The 21616-nt window shown below is 41.5% G+C and overlaps 1 protein-coding gene across 10 annotated transcripts in view; it reads left to right on the top strand.

Annotated features, from left to right (window-relative positions):
* nfixb (nuclear factor I/Xb) overlaps window positions 1-21616 on the top strand; it is a 159009-nt gene that overhangs the window by 123189 nt on the left and 14204 nt on the right. For 5 of the 10 annotated variants that reach the window (XM_066641780.1, XM_066641787.1, XM_066641783.1 and 2 more), the window contains 6 exons: window positions 8703-8765; window positions 11329-11403; window positions 11767-11878; window positions 12183-12218; window positions 13149-13276; window positions 18098-18172. In XM_066641780.1, coding sequence (XP_066497877.1) covers window positions 8703-8765; window positions 11329-11403; window positions 11767-11878; window positions 12183-12218; window positions 13149-13276; window positions 18098-18172 — 489 coding nt within the window. The remainder of the gene's footprint in view (window positions 1-8702; window positions 8766-11328; window positions 11404-11766; window positions 11879-12182; window positions 12219-13148; window positions 13277-18097; window positions 18173-21616) is intronic. The other 5 variants (XM_066641784.1, XM_066641788.1, XM_066641789.1 and 2 more) reach the window with 3 other exon arrangements.

Below are 21616 nucleotides of genomic sequence, written 5' to 3'. Positions count from 1 at the left end.
AACCTGTTTCTGAAAGTTGTAAAGTCCCTTACTTCATCTTGTCTCATATTTTTAACAACTTGTAGAACTCAGATGTCTGATACTGATTTACAGATGCAGTACAGGTACAGTATCGGTCACTGAAGGTGTAAATGTACCTTTAAAGGTACTACGGTGTTTAAAAGTTCCCTAAAGGTACATGACATTCTCTTCTTCAGAAGGAGAGAGAAATAGTTTGAAATCCTTCGTTATAGAACTGTCTCATATAAAAAACCATAATAAAAGTCCTGGAGGTTGTTCAGACACAGAGTAGTACGGTGGAAAGTGATTGAAATTACATTTGTAGTCAAATAAAACTTTTTAATAAATAAAACCATTGAATACTTTTAGTATAAATTAAATATGTTTAATATAATTAATATTAATATCATTTTTGTTGCAGTAGTGTGTTCTTGAAATGAATCCAAGTATTTGTCATTGTTTTGTCATATCGCCAAGGATACCGTTATCGTTAAAACACACTAAAATATCGTGATATCATTTTAAGCCAATATCGCCCACCCCTATTACATATGATTGCCCGTTTAGTCGGTGTATTCGTCTAAGAAAGACTCCTCCGTGGTCCTCATTTCCCCACCCCTGCTTTAAGATCCCCCGTCTGTGGATCCCCTCTCCCTCAGGCCTGTGCCCCCTGCCCCCTGGTGGTAGAGACCATTACTGCATCCACTGTTTGTTTATTCACATCTGGAATGAATCAGATCAGCATTAATCACTTTGCATTCATAGCCTCTGGATACATCTATGTTTTACCAAAGCAACACCACCGTGGCCAAGCAGTGTTATTGCGTACTGTGCTGTATTAGTGCGAGACCAGACGGCAGCTTTTAATTGATAAATCGAGGCCACATTGCAGTGGCGCTATAAGCTCCCAAGCATCGTGGAATCCAATCACATGGTGCTGATTAAGATACTTGCAGCATATGCAGCGTAGTACGGATGATATCTCTCTCCACTAGGCTTCGTGGCTTGTGTGTGTGGATTAAACAAATTGTGTGTGCGAGTGTGTCGCCCGCTCTGTGTGTTTAGAGAATGTATAGATTAGAGGTGCGCTATTATCCTTGGAGAGAGCAGCGTTCCGTGTGTGCCAGCCAGCTCTTTACATCTGCCTGTACATCTCTCTAAGCAGAAGACGTGCGGATAGAACATGAAAGAGATGGGCGTCCTGCCAGCTCCTCTCACCCCTCCCCTTTTTTCCACTCTTTTATTCTGTCTCCATCTCTTTCTCTCGTTCTCCTCCCCAGTCCGTGCTCTCTCCTGTCGACTCCGTACACCTCTATCAAATTCAGTGTTTTGTTTATCTGTCCGTGTGATTCCGACGGCCACGTTTTATTCTCAACGTCACTGTCGTCAAACCCGTGGCTTGTGAAAAATCAGCCCTGACTCAGCTTTCTGACAAAATACATGCGCTTGATGCCTCATGGTCAAACGTCTTTTCTCAAAAGAAGCCTGTAAGACTGGAGGTAAGACTGGACAGCAGGTAAACAGCCGTAAACAGGTTCCAGCGGTTACTGAAACATCACCGCAAGCTGATGGTAAACTGGCTGCAGTCACTGATGCTGGGAAAGAGCTTTCATGAATCTAATGTAATTGTCAACTTTTTTAAAATGCTCTTTGCAAGTAATATTCATTCTATTTCAGAACTGACAAATGGCAGGGCGTTAATAAGCCCTCAGACTACAGCTGACTACTGACAGGCATTAGTCTACAATTATGCGCTCAGTTGTTAATTGAGGAGGACATGACCCATCCGAGTATCGGTCAAAAACCTGTCTATTAAATTATGACCTGTCATTTATTGGAAATTAAATGTACAACTTTTTAAACAATAGTAACAGTTAAACAGTTGTATATTTGACGGTTATCTGTGTTAATCGTACGTCACTTGACCACGGGCGCATTTTCCATCATCTCTGCTGCAACGTATTATCTGAGGGAAATTCAAAGCATTTTCTACACAGCGTTAGTGTCCCGTGGTTTAGACGGTTATCTGGCTCCTGATTAATTGTACTAATTATTTTTAAATATCGTTCAGCTCCAGTTTTAAGTTCTTAGAGTGCTTGTTTGTCGAGAGGCACTGCTGTGTCTCTTAACGGTTCCTTCTCACACAGAATGCACTCTATTGTGTCTGTTAGTGCTCATCATGTCGCTCTCGTTCATACAAATCCTAATGGTCCTATTCTCTCTCACACACTCTCTCTTTCTTCTTCTGTACTCCCCTAAGTGAGGCGCTATAGCTCTCTCTCTCTCTCTACCTCTCCCTCAATGCTGGGTGTATCTTTGGCAGCGACTGGGCACAGACGGGGACACAGATGGGCAGTGGGCAACGCGGGGCAGATCCCGGCACACCTGCTCCTCTCTGGCACGACCCAGGCCAAACCCAAACACACACACACACACACTCATGCTCACATTTATACAGACACAGTCGCATAGTCACACTTGTGTTTATACTCACACATGTGCAGTGACAGAGGTAGAGCATCTGCTGCTAGCCAGCGGCTTTCATTCACATTCACAGACATTATTATATATACAGTTGACTCTCACACTCATATTCAGTAGCGTATGCTGTATGTACAGCTTAAAAAAAAATACTGAACTGTCACAAAGATGTATGTGTAACACACACATATGCAGACCTTAAATTCATGCATCAAAATATTGTAGATGAATGCAATCCACGTGTGTGTGTGTACATGTCCCCATAGAAAAATATACTGATAGAAGAGGATGTTCTGAAGTAGCTGAACATGAGCCTAGGGTCACCATGCAGAGGCTTAATAGGGTGCTTTTCTACAGCATGGGATGGGATCGACTCGACTCGCTTTGACGTTCTTCCACTAGCACAGCTCTCCCCATACTTTGAAATGGGGCCAGTGACGTTGCAAAACCCAACTCTAACGGGAACAGCGGCATTTAAAACCACAGCACTGCTGGTAGTGATATTAGGCGCGGTTTACTTGTTATTCACGTGTTGTTCTTGTTTTTAGACATTGCTCTGCGTTCCAATCCCCACTGATTTGTTGCACGTTCTGCTTTCATTGGAGATTTTTGTCGGTCACCGATCAAAGAAGAGTTTGAACGTTTGAATAAACGTGACCGCTGCTGTAACTCGAGAGATATTACTAGGGGCTAGTTTGTGCTGGATCTCTGCATTTCGTGGCTATTGACCGGTCTCTCTGGCCAATCAGCACCCCAGGCTTCGTACCAGGCGTGAGCAGGGACTAATAAAGCACCCGGTTCCAGGGACTAGGTACCAGATTAGGCCAGTGGAAAAGCCAGAGAGCCGAGCAGAGTCAAATGTCTGTGCCAGTAGCCTTCATTTGGCGAGATTTCCAGATGACCACTCCCCACTTCCAGATGATACCGCATCAGTAGTATGTCTTTTCTGATGAAGTTTACGGAGTAAATAGTTCCATATCCTCATACATTTTTGTATTCTAAACTCATAACCCCCTGCTCTGATGCACACATGCCCATGCATACGCATAAGGATCCTAAATTACATATGTACAAGCACTCACTCACTCAGTCCTGAACTTGCACTTATATTATGCTGCTGCATGCACTAATCAGGAAAAAAGGCACTCATTTCATAGTTGCACTTATAAACACTCATAAATCCCTCAGCATACACTAACCTCCTATATATACCCAGTTCCTTTCTGTGATTATAAACTCTCCCGCATGCCTCTGCATACACTAATTAGGAAACACACGCTCAGAAAACACATTGGGGGGTTGCGTTAGGGAGGAGGAGGGGTCCAGAGCAGGTAGAGTCCCCTTCAGTCGATCCACTGAAGGCACCCGCAGGGGCGTCCACAAAGAGCGCCTGCTGCAAAGCCTCAGGTGAGGGGGCGCAGGCACAGAATGAAGTGTGGTTTTATAAGATAGGAATTGAATAAAGTGCAAGCCGAGGGAGGGGGAGAGGGGGATACTCAAATAAAGTCCAATAAAAGAGCTCAGAGAACATCTGTGTGGGATAGCCTGGGGGATTAGAAGGGTTTGAAACATTTTAAGCGCATTAAGGATTAAAAAAAAAGGTCAGAATGTTTAGCAACATACCGATAAACCTCTTAAGCAAAACCCAATTGGGGAGGCTGTGCTGCCTCTTTATCCTATGTCGTGGTGAGGGGTATGTGTGTGTGTGAGTGTAAGTGTGTGTGTCTGTGGTGTGGAGGCGTTAACTGGGTTTTGTCAGTCAAATGCATTAGGCATTTTCACGCTGTATATATTTTCCATGTTTTTTGCCATCATTACACTTGAAGACATTTGTTGCATTTGCTTGTAGTGTTATGTGATACTTTTCTGAGACCTATTTTTAGACGGTAACAGAAGCCTCTCACCTTTCATCTACAGTTGCACAGACATTAAAAAGCACAAGGGGATCCACTCTGTAGTCAGGTGTACATGAAGATGTCACATTGTCAAAGGCTGTGTTTTTATCAGAGAATAAAACTCTGCTTTGCATCCAATCGCCGCAAACTACTACAAAGTGCAGCATCCACCAGGACCATGAGACAGCTGTCGGTCTGCACCAGTACACAGGCAGTTTCTTTTTTGGTATTCAGTGTATCAGAATCCCCGTTCATAAACCTGCACACGGTTAATGCTTCTTAATGCGTTCATTACTGGTACTGATGTTAGCAAAGTGTAAGTATCGCAGTTGTCTACATTTTACACACACACACACACACTACATAAATAAGAAAAATACATGTACATTGTGACAAACTAGCAGCCAGATAGGGCAAGTAAGTTTAGAAAAACACTCAAATTCACAGTTGTGACAAGATTTGTGTGTGTGTGAGAGAGAGAGAGAGAGAGAGAGAGAGAGAAAGATGATAATTTGGGAAGTTTTGTCTTCCCCGTGTGTGAATGACATGCACAGAGTGTGAGATCGACACAGATGCCGAGGTCAATAGCCATTTAATTCACGGAAGAGAGCATGTGTTTAGTGCAAGAAACGAGCGATGAAAGCTGATATGCAGTTCACGGTCAGATTAACTTTGGGTGCTGAGCTGCTGCTGAGGGGTGAGACAGGGGCTGTGAGAAAAAGAAATGTGTTCTTATTTTACCCTGACACAAGAAAGTAAAAAATAACACTAGCTCAGGCCATGAATGACATCAATTTTAAACAACATATGATTAAATAATACAATGGGTTTATTTATATTGCATTTATAAAACACAGTTATTAACTAATAAAGTGCATTTGACCTCGTGTAGAAAGTCATCTTTCTGTTCTGTTGTATTCTACTTTCCTGACCTGTGTCTCGAATTGTAGTAACCATCTGTCCTCCTCTTAGAAACAGGGCATCCCTTTAACTATTCTGTGCATTTACTTTTGATACTTAATATGTATATCCTTAAAAAAACAAAAACAAGTACCTCTTATAAGTAACTTATAAATGTAATATTATTATCAGGGTCAGTTCTACTTTTACTCCAGGGCAGGACTTTGGAACTTAAATATTTACCAATGGAAAATGTGTTTTTAAAAAAGTATAGAACAAGACCCCTTCCTTTTAAATTTAGCATAAAAGGTAAAACCAGCTGCTTGTAAAATACATGATTCAGTACATATTCACGTGATAAAATCTTTAAATAAAAATATAAACAAGTCTCCCCTGTCTCATCCGTGTGAGTTCTCCGGTACAGTCCTCGGAGCCAGTGAACTATAGTCGGTTGATGCCACAGAGCTAGTGTCAGAGATGTCCCTACAGCAGGTCTGGGTGGGATTAGTTTTCTCCATTTGCCGTGTATTAGTCTCCAAGCCAGAAGGCGAAGCTTTGGCAAATAGGTAACCCACACAAAATAAATAAATAAAAACAAACCCCCTGTTTGTGTGCACTAGCACAAGTGTTTATGAATATGCGCATTGTAAATGAGTTTGATTTGGTCCTTTTGGCGATTGTTGCGAAATCCATCTGTTTGTATGTAGGTGTGTGTGTGTGTGTGTGTGTGTGTGTGTGTATGAAAGAGGTTAAATGTTGGGCCGGAGAAGAGGCAGGTTTTTTTGTTGTTTTGAGTGATGTTGAAAGATCTTACGGCCCTCGAAATTTACTGAAGGCGTACCTCTGTACAAGTGTGTATCTGTGCATGTGCAACACATTATATTTGGCATGTGCCGTGTTCAGGGGTCTTCTGGGCGAGTGTGCTGCACAGATAAGGACAACGATGAGCACCATTGGATGCATTAGTGTGCGTGTTTATTGTGTGCGTGGTGGTTTGCTGATAACAGCAGTGATTGGACTCCATGGGGCTGGTCGCTTCTGCTCTAATAATGGACAGACTCTCCATTGTGAGCGTGAGGTTGATTATCTGCCCCCTGCTCATCTCCCTTTTGTCTCTGTCCAATAGCGTGAGCTCTTCCATTCACGCTGGTCCAGCTCGGCATAGTGAGACCCTGTTAATGTGCCATGTAATTGGATTGGAGGTCGTTCGAGACCCAGAACTATCTGCCTCCCTGAACCATGTTCTGCTTCTCCACATCACTAGGGGGCAGTATTTTGCACTTGTGTTGCCCCTTAGGCAAGATTCCCAGAAATTGTGCAGCGTGCCACATCTCAAAGCACAGCACAGTGTCTCCTCCCTACGCTAGCGATGGACAGGGCTGAATGGATACGGTATGTTATCCGTTTAAAAAAGAACGTCAAAGCACATTAACAATACGAAACACATCACACGTGTATTTTTCTGACATCTACTAGTTAAAATAGATAAAAACAAAACCAAAACAGAACACTAGTCGGAGTAAAACCTTTTTTCTTTATTTTAGCATTTTCCATCATAAATAATACAAATAAAAATCAGTGATGGTGCACTTTTTGTAATGAAATATGCAGTGTTTTTATTTGTTTGTTTGTTCTTTAAGTACTGATGATATTTTTAATATATAGTGTGTATTTTTATAATAAAAACCATAAAATAGAATAATAAATCACTGCTCTTCTCTAGTCATGAAAAAAATAGTGTTTTGAGGTTTTTTTCTTGTCTTGAAAACACCCGGCGTGAGGGAAACGCAACAGTTTCTCAACAAAGAGCTTTTCAGCATGTTTTGCAAATGAGGTGCTGGATTAGCATTTAGCTTACAGACACAGATACAGCAGATTTCTAAATCGCTCCAGACAGATGTTATAAATAAATACGTGTGAATACACATACTGTTATAAGAGAGGTATTTACTGTCTTTAAGATCAGTGTGTCTGTGTTAGAAAGGGTGTTCGCGATTGTGTGGGTGCTCTGTAAGCTAGCAGGAATGCTCCGACACCGCCAGTGCTAAGATGGCTGCCAAGAGCTAAGATGGCTGCCAGGATTCCACAGAGCGACAGCAGCGAGTGTGTGTGAGCGAGAGAGAAAAGGAGCAAGCAGGAGAAAAAAATGGGGCTTTTGGTTTTCTTCCACATTCCCATTTGGTCAATGTCTCTTTTTATGTCGGTTATCCTACATTTAAGGGCTGTCTGAGTTATTGTGGCCACTGTAGCAGCTCTTAACATGGCAGCGATATTTGTTGCTGCTTCTGAAATTTTGTTGTGGGCTCTAGCAGGAAAAGCCTGGGTAAAGCTTTGTTGATACACTAGCATTTGGTGTGTAGTCTTAAGAATATCCCTCTAATAAACGTACAGTTACTAAAAGACACTACAGGTTAGAAAGAATGTCAGCGAATCAGGGCCAAGTACAACATTCAGGGGGGTCTGGTCTGTCTCCAAGATCAGTTCACTTGCTTAGATGAAGAGCCTTTGGAGACATTATCCAAACCTCTGTGTGGCTGCACACAAAGTTCAGTCCAGATCTTATATGGCCCATTACTAAGATTCAAATTTCACTTGTTTTTGTCTTAAGGCCTTGTTGATAGAGTGGACTTTGCTTTGAGATCATTCTTATAATATTTTAAATCAGAGCATTGCAGATCCCACTGGTGTACTTCACCATATTGCTTTATTAAACAATATAATTTATATTTTAAAAAATGCTCTTTGAATTTAGCTGCTCCTTGAGCTATTGTGTAACGTGAAGAAGCAAAACTTAAGCGGTCCAATATGAGACTTTGGCTTTAGTGGAAAACATGCGTTAAACATTTAATTAAATGTATTGAAGTCTATAGTTGGACTAGATCAGTCTTTATTTTATCTTTGTTTGTGCACACAGTCTTGTTTTGCTGCCACAACTGTGTACATTTTAGCACATTTAAATTATATAGAAAATGTACTAATGACTCCAGAATATAGTTTAAGGAATTATACACCAACAGTACAGAGCGTTCCCGTTTGAAATTCTAGTTATTTACTCATTTTTTGGGGATTGTTGGGATGTAAAATGTAGGGTGGTGGCACAGAGCTCAGAAGCCTTTCAGCAGACACGAGTTACACACCCTGTGTAAACAGTTAAAGGGGAAAAAGGACATCTGGGACCTGAACTCCATCAGATACGTCAGCATTAGAGCCTGTTCTGTCAGATTTTAAGCATCTTTGGCCACAAACCTGTAATGTCAACAATGTGTTTAATGTTTTTGTACTTTCTGAATGTTCTGTACAAATCATTTTTCCGTGGTTGCGTACGAAATGTGTTTAAGGAAATCGTTCAATAATCGCTTTAGTGTCTTATGTCTTGGTCAAAAGTCTTGAGCTATGTCTAATCACCTCCCATTCCTCTCTTCCTAGAATCTGGACAGTCAGACAACTCCAACCAGCAAGGAGACGCAGACGTCAAGCCCCCGCCCAATGGTAAGTTAAAGCAACTCTATGTTGTATGTAGCACTTTTTAACTTAACATTACAGCTTCAAAATCATTTTGATGCTCCACGGACCTGTAACAGGGAGAAAAGGGCCAATGTTGTAGCTACCTCTTGCAATGACTGTGCAGCACACGTCACTCACACAAACAAATACCGAGGAAGCAAGAAAGAGAAAAACATAGCGCCATATTTTCTTTTATTTTCTGACATACAGTGCACTATGTGAGTGCAGAAATGACCTACACTCTGCACTACGTAGGGCATAGAGAGACGTTTGAGATTCAGCCAGGGAGTGTGTCAGAGCGAGACACAGGACTAAAGTAAACCCTGGACTAACTGTAATTGTTGGTATGAGCTGAAATTAAAAAAAGAGTGCAAGTCGGATGTGGTGCTGGCTGCTTTCTGGTTGGGTTAGTAAATAACATTGTGTTGCACTTGTTTAATGCCTTGTTAATGATCATAAGCTGAGTCAGCCCCTTTCCACAGAGCTTTAGCTGCTAGACAGACAGCGAGAATCCAACAGCAGGCTGTACATCCTGACCAGTGCTATGTGTGATCAACTGTGGTCTAAATTTCACTCAGATGTCGTAGCAGACAAATCTCATACCATTCAAACTCATAAGTCTTTATTAGTCAAGTTTGCAACGTTGCAAGTACTTCTCCGTTAACGTGTAATAATAAGGTCCAGACAAAAACAAAAGCAATATTTCAGCAGATGTAATATGTTGTCATTATGTTCATGCGTGACCTGATTTAACGACTGTGCTATAAAAGATAATTGCTTTCTGCAACTGGAAGGGGAGCCCAGGGGCAAAAACACCAGTTCGGACATAGTGTTGCTTTAGGAGCTCGTACACACACATGCGTACATACATACGTGGAAATTCACAGCACTTTTGAAAGCACAGCTAATCCAGTGACTCTGTTTTTGTTAGTTTTGACAGTTTTGAACACATACAGAGTGTAATTCCGTCTGCTTTTTGTCATTTGCTGAAAATTGCACTATGAAAACCTCACCACACATTTTCTAGCACTGTGCCACAGTTTCCATCCAGCGAGCTTTGGCAGACGCAAAGTGTGTAACAAATTTAGGCCTTTCCTCTGAGGCAGTCTGTTCACCATGACGATACATGCACATACAACCAAACCGGTCTGAATGAAGGTGCTTAGCTGCGTTATTTACACAGGCAAAGGCATTTAAAGGTTTTCTCTCACGTTTACTACACACTTCATGCACTTGCGTATTTGTGCACACACATTTGTGCATGCGCAAACAAAGCGATTCCCATTTGAGTTTATTATAGTAAGATGTTGCTAGGCTGGCTGCGAACAAGTGTGGCGGAACACTCATAAATCACCCTGACGTGATTGGTTGATGGGAACCACATGGGCAGCACTGAGCTCATGTGCCGGCATCGCTGCGGTTAACCAGCACTTGCGCTCACACACTGACCTCAGGCAGCTCTGCAGATGGGTGTGGAGCTGTAACCCTTGTCACCCGTGCGGCTGCATCAACGCATACACACAGCACCGACCAAACGACTTCAAGACCATCGAGATACTGCATGTGATTTAGTACCGAGTTTGAATAATAATCCCATAATAGGGATGGGCACAAACCTTCGTTAAATTGAATACTCAGTTTGGAAAATTATTTATTTTATATTTATATAATTATAAATCATTTAGTTCATTAGTAGATTATATGTAAAGGAGCTTTTCTGAATTTCCATCGGTGTGTACTGTAAAACGTAGGGCTATATCTGTTAGGTGAAGTCAAACAGACACCAGGCGAGCTCCGTTAGTCAGCTGGCAGCACAGATCCACTCTACATCACCTCACTTTCATCTGAAACGTCCATTTCTAGTTCATAAGTAATATTCACCTCCATCTCAGTCGATCTCATCTTTAGAGGACTGTGAGATGTATTGACATTTACAACTGGGATGGGACCTCTTTAGAAGTAGTGACTGAAGGAAGGATGTCACACACATTTACCACGCAGTCTCTCAGAGATATGCACAGATCTGCCATAACATCACAACGGCCCCCTTGATTTACACTCATTATACACTTCGTTTAATAGGTGGGCTTTGAAGTTCACCTTGTTCTTCACTGGTCAGGACCACAGACTAGCAGGAATAATTTGGCTGGTGGATCCATCTTAGATCAGTCTTGTTTATTCGTGTTACTGTGTTATTAATGAATGTAACATATTCTGAAGGTGTAAAAACAAAAATAGCAACCCTTTGTGTTCGTTTGTATGCTCTGTGTCTGGAGTTGAACACACACACACTCACTTAGTGGACAGTGGACACACACCGTGCCCAGCATCCTTGTAAAGTTTCTGCTTGTTTCTAAGAGCCACAATCCAGAGAGTCTTCCATACCAGAGCTCACCAAAAACATCCAGCCTGTTATTGTCGCAAAGAGAAAGAGGACATCATATAATAGAAGGATGAATTTAACAATATAACCCATGTGGTCAGGCAGGAGTGTGTGTGTGTGTGTAATTTATTTATTTATTTATTTATTTTTGCTCTCTGTCTCCAGGGCACTTGAGTTTCCAGGACTGCTTTGTGACTTCAGGCGTATGGAACGTGGCTGAGCTGGTCCGCGTGTCACAGAGTGAGACACACACACACACACACACAGTCAGACACACAGATCTATTTCCATCTATTTAGCCTCCAGGCCATTACTATAGTATTTTGGACAATAGAATGACTTTAAAGCTGTCCTCGTTCTGACTTGGAAAACGGCATTTTGATTTATTCTTGTGGTTTTTTTCCACTCATGAGCCCCTCCAATGACTTACATTTCAGTGTCATGGCCAATTTTTTTTACTTAAATATAAATGAGTAAAACAATATTAATAACGCTCACATGATATAAAGTTCTTTTAAAACAGTATTTAACAGGGAAAGTCACTTGTGTTCATATTCTAGCACTTTCTAACACTGCTCTCTCTCCTTAATTTCCCATCTTTAGCTCCAGTTGCTACAGCTACCGGCCCCAATTTCTCCCTTGCGGACCTGGACAGTCCTGGATATTACAACATCAACCTGGGCCGCCGATCCATAACATCCACCCCATCCACCAGGTGCCCCCCCATAAACACACCCTTTCACACAGACACAAGGATAAAGGGTTCTTGATTTGTTATTTGTTTTTTTGCACTTGTAAAGTCTTGCATGTGCGAGAGCCTGCCTGGCCGAGGACTTCCTCTCTTCTGAAGCATGATGGGACCGTTCTGTTCTTTCTGTTTCTGCCACCTCCTGTTCTTCTGCTCTTCTTCTCTTACTTTTTGTCTTCTTGTTTCATTCTCCTCAACTCCCCTTCTCTTTTTCACTGTTTACTCCTCTCTTTCTCTGTCTCTCTGACTCTGTTTCCCTCGGGCACTGCAGGACTGAAATGGAGCTGTATGGCAGTCTCCCACGGAGGTATTCCCCACTTCTCTAAGCTTTGCACTAACTCTCTGTTTCCATTCTCTCTCTCACTCCTCTGAGCCTTGAACTAACTCTTTCTTTCCACTCTCTCTCTCTCTCTGTCTGTGCCCCTCTCCCTTTACACCTGAACACTGTTCTACATTCATTCCAATACATTGCAATATAGTGTTAGGCTGAGGTCTTAGAAACAGCCGTAAAGCTTTGATAATGAGCTGAGTGCTATATCATGGCTCTCTAGGACCACAGTTAAGAAGAGCCATGACATACGTGATGATAGATGCACTAGGAGTTTATTAATTGAATCCCTTCATTACTCAGGTCTTAATATTAAGGCGTGTTATTTAGCAGCTGCTATGAGTTATTTAGCTTCTCCTAAATACTACAATTCATAATTCATTGTATAGATAAATGAAGATCAAGTTATGGATGGAGAATTTAAAGACATTTTAGTAAAATGCAAGAAGTTATCAAGAAAATAAGACTCTGGTAGACCACTGTCACCAGATGAAGTGATTAAAACCTCCATCTTTGGGTGACCGACAAAAACCAAGCTCCACAAGACATCGTCGGTCTATTTCAGAGAAGATTAATGTTATTTATGGTGATTTTAGAAGTAAAGTCTCAGTGTGTGTTCTTCTGAATATAACTTATTTTGCCTGAATTTTACAAAAATGTTTGTTAACATTAAAAGAGGATATTAATTTTTTGGACCAATTCCTGGGAGTTTAAGGGGTTCAAATATTGCAACTGCTTGGATTTAAAAGTTAATATCCTAACATCAGGACACCATGTGCATTTCACCTTTCCCCACGCTATAAACCTGCATCTTAATCTTGATTTTACATGTTACAACAATAACAATACATACAGAAATGACCAGTTCCCTAACGTTTACTCATTTCCTCTCCCGCTTTTCTCTTTCAGCTCAAACAAGCGTAAGTCCATTGATGACAGTGAGATGGAGAGCCCAGTGGATGATGTTTTCTACTCGGGGCGTTCCCCTGCGCCGGGCGGCTCACAGCCCAGTGGCTGGCCCAATGACGTGGACGCAGGTACACACACACACACACACACACACACACCACTTCCGTCCTGATTCTCTTCACACAGTCTGCGTGAACAAAGAAAAACGTAGAAACTCCGAACATCAGCTGAGCTAGCAGTCAAGCAAATAACTTACAAAGACGAGCCAAATGCTGCAGGTTTGACGGTTTATCGAACCTTAGTCTGTACAACTACAACTGACCAGTCCGACCAATCAGATCTACGTCACTGTCAGTTTTAAATCATACGGAGAAAGCAGCTGTGTGGAGAGACCATTGCATTACACCTTCTTTTTACCCTCTATGCCACTCTCTCATTCACTCACCTACCGCTCACCTGTCCAGCTTCACCTCCCAGTGCTGTGTCATTCTTCATCCCTTTCACTCCCCACTGTTCTTCTGTTTCTGTTTCTTGGAAGGCTTCTCCCCCGTAGAGCAGACAGGGCCAGGGACTAATGCATACATTTAGAGCTAATTACTCATCCCTGCAACAACACAGTGCACTGTAAGAAAAGCTGCCTGTTTATTCCTCCAAATAATCCTTTTTGTTTTCTATTGAGTCTTTCCTCTTCTATTTAATGTAGAATTGTGAAGGGTTTGGTGAAATGACACGTTGTTAGAGCGTGATATAGCACAAACTGATTACTGAACCATTGTTTATTGTGTCCTAGGAGCCTTTTAACAGTTTTACGTCTAGAAACTAGTGATGAGCGTTCTTACTCAAAACACTGGGCTGACAATAAGTAACCACTGTTCAATTAAAATAACCTTTTAAAATTAGTGCCACAACATCCTCAAAAGAGAACAATCAGATTTAAATGATAGTTTGCAGTTTGGATAGTGTGCTGTATTCTGTGGAATGAAAGGGATGATATACCAGACATGTTCCTTCGTATTGTGTGAAGTCACTGGCCAGTTGCTTGAAATTGTGACGTACATGTGCTTAAATGTGTTCACACTTATTCACACAAGAGTGGCACATCATAGATTTTGACGGTTTGTTTCAGGCCTGTTCACTTACGCTCAAATCCCAGGGTTTGGTCTGTTATTGGATTAAAATATTTCGGTGGCTAATATTTTGGTGCATCACATGGAGAAAAAGCTTCTTTTGAGCAACTCCAGAACTTCTCCTGCACTCCTAAGGATTTAAGGATTTAAACTTCAGGTTTACTTTATAGTTATCAATAATATTGCTTTTTAGTAACTGCTATGAAATATTCAGTGGCCCTTCATATGTAATTGTGCAGTAGAAGGGGTTAAAAAAACAAAAAACACACAAAAAAAAGCAGCTGAGGCTGTTGTTTATTTTCATATGACATGTTTTCATCCCTGCGTCTGGAAGGGGCTGTTTAGGACCGACTGTAGTAGACAGATAAAGACGTAGTAGGCAATATGTGTGTGTTTAGTGGTCAGTGTTCCTCTGTCCTATGATTACACAGAGTGGTAGCCCAGTCAGCTGTGTGTGTGTGTGTATGTGTGTGTGCAGGAACCTATGTAGCATATGCTCTTAGTCATTGAGTTTGTTTAGAGGAACTACATCTGTTTATATACATACACTTACGCCCAGCATTTTACAGTAAGACGGGTTTCTCAAATAGAGTCCAACAAAAGGATTAGAAGCCTCCTAGAAAACCATTTTCTTTACACCATAATTCATTTCCTTTCACCTTGGGGAGAAGTGTGTAAATGGGTCACCCTTCTATTGTAGTGGCAGTGTTATTTTAAAACATGTAATATTTCATTTAAAATTGTATTCTCTTTAAATAGGACTTTGTTATAGAGTTGTTTAATGTTAAAATGGTACATTATTATGAAAAAATGTTGATGTTTTATTTCACAGACATTATAATTTATATATTATATGAGATTTCACTTCCCTTAAAATATCCATCCGAGGAGTCATTTAATTTCTTTTTTTCCTTCTGGCAAAACAGTATCAGAGCATGAATTATTATCAAAATCAGTTGAATGTAATTTGAACATAAGGAAAATATAATCCATTAGCATCCGTGACAAGTTGTGTCATACTTGGCTTAACTACAAATCACTAAAATAAGGAACGCTTGAAAAGTAGAACCAGGAGACCACGAGCATATCTAAACACTGGTGTAGTTTGACCTCATTATTTGGTCTTGAGAACGTACTTACACCCCCCCTCTCTGTCTTCTCTAATCCCCCCTGAATACACAAACTCTTCTAATGGACACGCTTCAGTATCTTGTCCATGATCAAACTCACACGACCTATAACAGAAGCTTCATGATTACATGTTCCATACGATCCCTCCTTTCATTCGCTTTTCATGACACATCCTTCATTTCCATAAAAGTCCAATAAAAACAGAAAGGTGACTAATTTGTTGAATCGCTTGAACTTTTATTTAACTGATAAAAAGTACAACGTTTTTAGTGCTTTCACGTGTGTGTGTGTGTGTGTCTTAAGATATATATCTTATTGCTTTCCAATAAAAAACACATATCTCCCAAAAGCTTAACTTTAAAAGTGAAGGGAAAGTCTTTCTTAAATTTAAATTAAAGTCAATGTAAAAAAGATGTTAGTCCAAGTAGTTCATCATGAAATCTTCTTTATATATAAACCCTGTAAGATCACAGCTGCAAAACACTCAAAAACAACAAAAAAATGTTGGGACCAGGGCAAATTAAGTCTGAAAATGTTGACACTGTTCTGGAAGGTTTCACAACTAGCCGTTTACCTGGCGGCCGGGTAGGTCATCAATATTCAGAAGAAAAAGAGCATCCACCAAAGGCTTTGTCTTTGCCAAACAAGGATGGGTCATAATTCACCACTTTGTGCCAAATTTTGTACAAGATTTATCCGTCAGCTCAAAAACAATGTTTCTTAGATAGAAGATAATTTAGGCTTTCAGTGTCTACAGTTCATAATAATCAAGAAACATTTCCAGGGGTCAGGGCAAATCACAGTTTTAAAGGCCCAGGGCAGAAACAACTTTTAGAGAAACCACCCTGCGACGGTGATGGACTTGGGCTCGAGAGTATTTTGGAAAATCATTGGAACTCCACTGGAGTCCACTGCTTATACAAAGACGAAACCATATTAATTTTGCACAAAAAGTTTTATGAGCCTGAATTCATCTGCAATGGACCAAAAGAAGTGTTTTGTGGTGAGACGAGTCGCCATTTTGTCTTGTTTTTGGGATAAACGGACCCATGTCATACAAGTGAACGAAGCCCATCCAGACTAATACAGTGGAACCTCTACTAACGAACGTCTATACTAGAGAACTTTCCAAGATATGAACCGGGCATTTGAATATTTTTTGCCTCCACCAACGAACCACGACTCTAGAAACGAACCCGAGCCGGCGGCTGGAAATGGCCACTCACCCCAATAGGCGAGTCTCCCAGCGCCCCCAGACTTGAGTGAGCTTTTAAGATTAGCACATTGTAGCTTTAGCAATTTAGCATTAGTGTAAATAGCAGACATCGGAATTCGTGCTACCTACTGTACCAACAAAATCTGCAGCAACCAGCACCTGTGATGGCATGGGGGGGGGGCAGAATGGGTGATCTGCGTATATGTGAATGTACTACGGAAACAGAGTTTAGTACTGATATTTTGGAGAGACGTATGCTGCTGTCAAGTCGATACATTTTCCAAGGAGCTCCATGTCTTTATAGACATAGATTGCGCGTGCTTGACCGGCTCGTCTGCGGTCCTGATCCGTCACCTGTTGAAAATGTGTGGGGGAATAATGTAGAGAAGAATTGGGTCACAGACTATGGAGCAGCTTGTTGTGTATAAAGCAAGAATGGTAATATTCCCATAAAACTGCAACAGTTAGTATCTTCAATTACCAAACAAGGGCAGCACAGTAGTGCTACAGGGTTCTGGGGTTGTGGGTTCAAACCCCGCCTCCAGCCACTGTCTGTAAAGAGTTTGGTGTGTTTTTACTGTGCCTGCATGGGTTTCCTTTTCCTTCCACAGTCCAAACACATTACTATGTGGATTGTCTATTCAGATTTGTCCATATATCTGAGTGTGTTCTGCCTTGTAAAGGACTGGCATGGTCAGTGAATCCAGGTGGGCTCTGGACCAACACTGAACCGGACAAAACAGTTACAGGAAATTATTAAAAATGAATTCACAGACAATTGAAAAGTACAAATAAAATGTGACCCAGTGGTAAATGTGCCTCTGTCCCAGCTGTGAGTGCATTGCAAGCATAAGTTTCAAAATAATTACAAAAATAAAATGAATTTTTCATTTAAAGCAGATTTTTTTTTGTTCTTTAGACTGTTGAATATAAGTTCAAGTGAATTTTAACAATATATTACATTCTGTTCATGCAAAATCACTGTGGTGACTGTCTTTGCATTCTCCAGATGTTCCATCCTATTCCCTGCTCTCTCTCTCTCTCTCTCTCTCTCTCTCTCTCACACTAATGGAGAGCTGGCAGGGATGAATTCCATCTGTGCTTTCTTTGGTATAGCTTTTATGTGATTTGACTTTCTTAGCTTTGATTAATGTTGTTTTTAACCAATTTTAAATAATGTACAACTAGCTTTACACCAATAGCAAACCGGAGTGAAGAGTTTATTCAACTAATGTCAAAAGATTTAACACTGCTCCCTGATTCCCTTCCAAATATGTCAAGCCTCTTTGTTTTTTCTTTCTCTATTTCTTTATCTCTCTCCTGCTCTCTTTCACATAGCTATTATTAACTGTGCTCAGTTCAGTTGATAGATTTTTTCCCCTTATATCAATATACCTGCCTCTTTCTCCCCCCCCCCCCCCCTCTCTCTCTCTCTATTGTTAACTCTGCCCTTCTCCCCTGTTTGGGTTTTTCAGTGCAGCACCATTTGGCCAGTATGCAGGAGAGGAAGATTAAACATGAGAGCGATGGCGTGCAGTTTCCTTACCATGGTTAGACCACATTACCCTCATCTTTACTACCTACTCTACACCACTCACACAGAACCTGCATCACCAATGTGACTGTGTCTGTCCCTCTGTCTGTTTTTCAGCTTCTATCTCTTCCTCTCTCAAACCTTTACTCTATCACTCTCCAGCTCTCTCTGCCTTTCTCTGCCTCTTACTTTTTACTACTTCACATTCTCTCTCTAAACCTCCTACACCTCTCTCTACCCTCTCTCTCTTCCTCTCTATCCTATACAATCCTTCCTCGACTCCCTTCCCTCTCATTCTCTCTGTGCTTTCCCCCTCCTACACCATGCCTCTCTCATTGTGCTCCTTTGTTGCTCCTCTGTTGTGAGTTATTAGTTGTGTTTTTTCCAGTGCCTGTCACATTTATCAGAAACAGTATTGATACTTGAATAGAGGAATAATATTCTCATTTTGGCTCATTTTTACTGAACTGAGTTTGAACTGACTGAATGTTTTGTAACAGATGAAAAAGTGTATGGTACCATTAGAATATCCAGTGAATTGTGGTAGGTCTCTGGGGCTGCTGGACCTTGGTAGGTTGGTGTTTCAATGAGGCAAATGAGCACCTACACTAACAGCTGCTGATATTAGTTGCATTCACAATTGCACCAGTTATTATTAATACTGTACATACTATATTCTGGCAGGCACTGTTGTCTGACTGTGCATGCGTGCGTGTGTATGTATTTAGCTGAGCAATACTTAGCAAGTGTGTTACTGATGCAGCCTCTGCTTTGAGATGTCCCATCTGACAAAGGCACGTCTAAGCACACACTTGCTTTCTTTCTCACACACACACACACACACACACACATATGACAACCCAAACAAACAAATGCAAACACTCTCAGGTGCGCTGCCTGTATTGCCACAGGCCTTATGTCTTCAAAATATGCCACATGCACCCATACACACACACACACACACACAATCTGGAGGGAAGCGAAGCTCCGGTCCAGATGGTACCTCCATGTGTCGACAGCTATGGGAGCTACTGGGTTACAGAAGACATCTGTTACCGCGATGATGATGGTAGTAGTGGTGATTGTGGTGTGTGTGTGTGCCTGTGTGGAGTTGTGTTGGATGAGGGGATTGGTGTGTGTGTGTGTGAGAGAGAGAGAAGAGAGACTGACGCTCTGCTATGCTCCAAAGGTGATTCAGTACCTGAATTAAGAGTTTGGCGATGCCATTCATCATTAAGCCTGGCTCTTTGTGCAGCAGCTTGTGAAGCCCCTTAACATACAACATTCAATCTCTACTTTCCTTTCTCTCTCTCTGTTCATTCTGCCTCTTCTTCCTTACACTCTGACTTAGCCCTTTCCTTCCTGAGTGAAAAAAATCTTTTTTTTGGCCCTAGGTGGCACTGTAACTTGAAGAAAATCTTGTTTTGTGATTAGTAATCATAGCAAAATAATATACACACTACATTCGACCACATTAGTGACAGCATTAGCTGCTAAGGTAAATATATTTAATTGAACCAAAAAACAAACACAAAAAATTCTGTTGAAAAATTTTGCGGCGGCACAGTGGAGCAGCAGGTAGTGTCTCTGTCACAGCTCCATGGTCCTGGAGGTTGTGGGTTCGAGCCCCACTCCGGGTGACTGTCTGTGAGGAGTGTGGTGTGTTCTCCCTGTGTCTGCGTGGGTTTCCTCCGGGTGACTGTCTGTGAGGAGTGTGGTGTGTTCTCCCTGTGTCTGCGTGGGTTTCCTCCGGGTGACTGTCTGTGAGGAGTGTGGTGTGTTCTCCCTGTGTCTGTGTGGGTTTCCTCCGGGTGACTGTCTGTGAGGAGTGTGGTGTGTTCTCCCTGTGTCTGTGTGGGTTTCCTCCGGGTGACTGTCTGTGAGGAGTGTGGTGTGTTCTCCCTGTGTCTGTGTGGGTTTCCTCCGGGTGACTGTCTGTGAGGAGTGTGGTGTGTTCTCCCTGTGTCTGTGTGGGTTTCCTCCGGGTGACTGTCTGTGAGGAGTGTGGTGTGTTCTCCCTGTGTCTGCGTGGGTTTCCTCCAGGTGACTGTCTGTGAGGAGTGTGGTGTGTTCTCTCTGTGTCTGCGCTGGTTTCCTCCCATGCTCCAAAAACACATGTTAGTAGGTGGATTGGAGACTCAAAAGTGTCCGTAGGTGTGAGTGAGTGTGTGTCACCCTGTGAAGGACTGGCGCCCTATGATTTGGGGTGGGCTCCGGACCCTGAACTGGGTAAGGGTTACAGACAATGAATGAATTAAAAAAATTAAATTCAATTGCCATATTCACTATTTTGGATATAGTTACTATTTACTATTCACAATGTATGTACAGAATTAACATAAATATGAAATACATTTACTATTCACTATTAAATTATTTTTCAAAATGTATTCTTTGATATTTCATTTAAACTTTATGATAAAAATACATTAAATATAAACTGTATTTTTATATTCATCTAAATTTTGACATTCCATCTAAACATTTGAAATAAGTTTAATAATGTATTTTATTGTCCTCAGATCAGAATTAGATTCCGAATTTAAAATGTCTTTCACAGCTCCGGTCAGTCTGTGTACATTAACATTATTTACACATTATTTATCCATTATTTAAACCTAAACCCAATTGGCCAAAACATTATGACAACCTGCTTCTTTCTGCACTCACTGTCCATTCTCTGAGCTACACTCACTGTACAGAAGCACTTTGTAATTTTACAGACTGTAGCTCATCTCTTAGCCCCTTTTCACCCTAATCCTCAGTGGTCAGGACCGGCACAGACCACCAGAGAGCAGGTATGATTTGGCTGGTGGATCATTCTCAGCGCTGCAGTGACACTGATGATGTGGTGGTGGGAGTGGATCAGGGCCCTGTGTCCACTGATGAAGGACTTGAGGAAGACTAACACCAAACTGTGCAGCAACAGATGCGCTACTGTCTCTGGCGTACTCCAGCAGCCCTGCTGTGTCTGATCCACACGTCCCAGCTCAACAAACATTAACACGCCTCTACTACGAGAATGATCCACCAGCCAAATCATACCTGCTCTGTGGTGCTCCCGACCATTCCATATCTAGGTGATAGGTAACAAACAAAGCCTGCAGAGCAACAGGTGGACCATAGCCTGTAGTTGTAGATCTACAGACTGCTCCTGTGTAGACAGTGGAGCTGAGAGAATGGACAGTGAGTGTAGAATCAAGGAAGTGGTCATACATTATATATTATTAAAAACATTGATTCAAAGCATCTAGTTTTTATTTATTCAACACAATAGTCACACATTCATCATTCATCTTTGAGCCTGACACTTTGTGAGGCAGCTTGTGAAACCTAAAATTCAACATTCAACCTCCTCTTCTTCTTTCTTTTCTCTCCCTGCTGTTCATTCTTTCACCACCATCACCTCTCTGACTTAACCATTTCCTGCCTGGGAAAATGGAAATACAGATATACACTG

The sequence above is a fragment of the Hoplias malabaricus genome, chromosome 13 (genome assembly GCF_029633855.1).
Source record: "Hoplias malabaricus isolate fHopMal1 chromosome 13, fHopMal1.hap1, whole genome shotgun sequence".
In the NCBI taxonomy this organism is placed as follows: Eukaryota; Metazoa; Chordata; class Actinopteri; order Characiformes; family Erythrinidae; genus Hoplias; species Hoplias malabaricus.
Note: the sequence above shows the minus strand (reverse complement) of the source record. Positions and strands in the feature narration are given on the sequence as shown.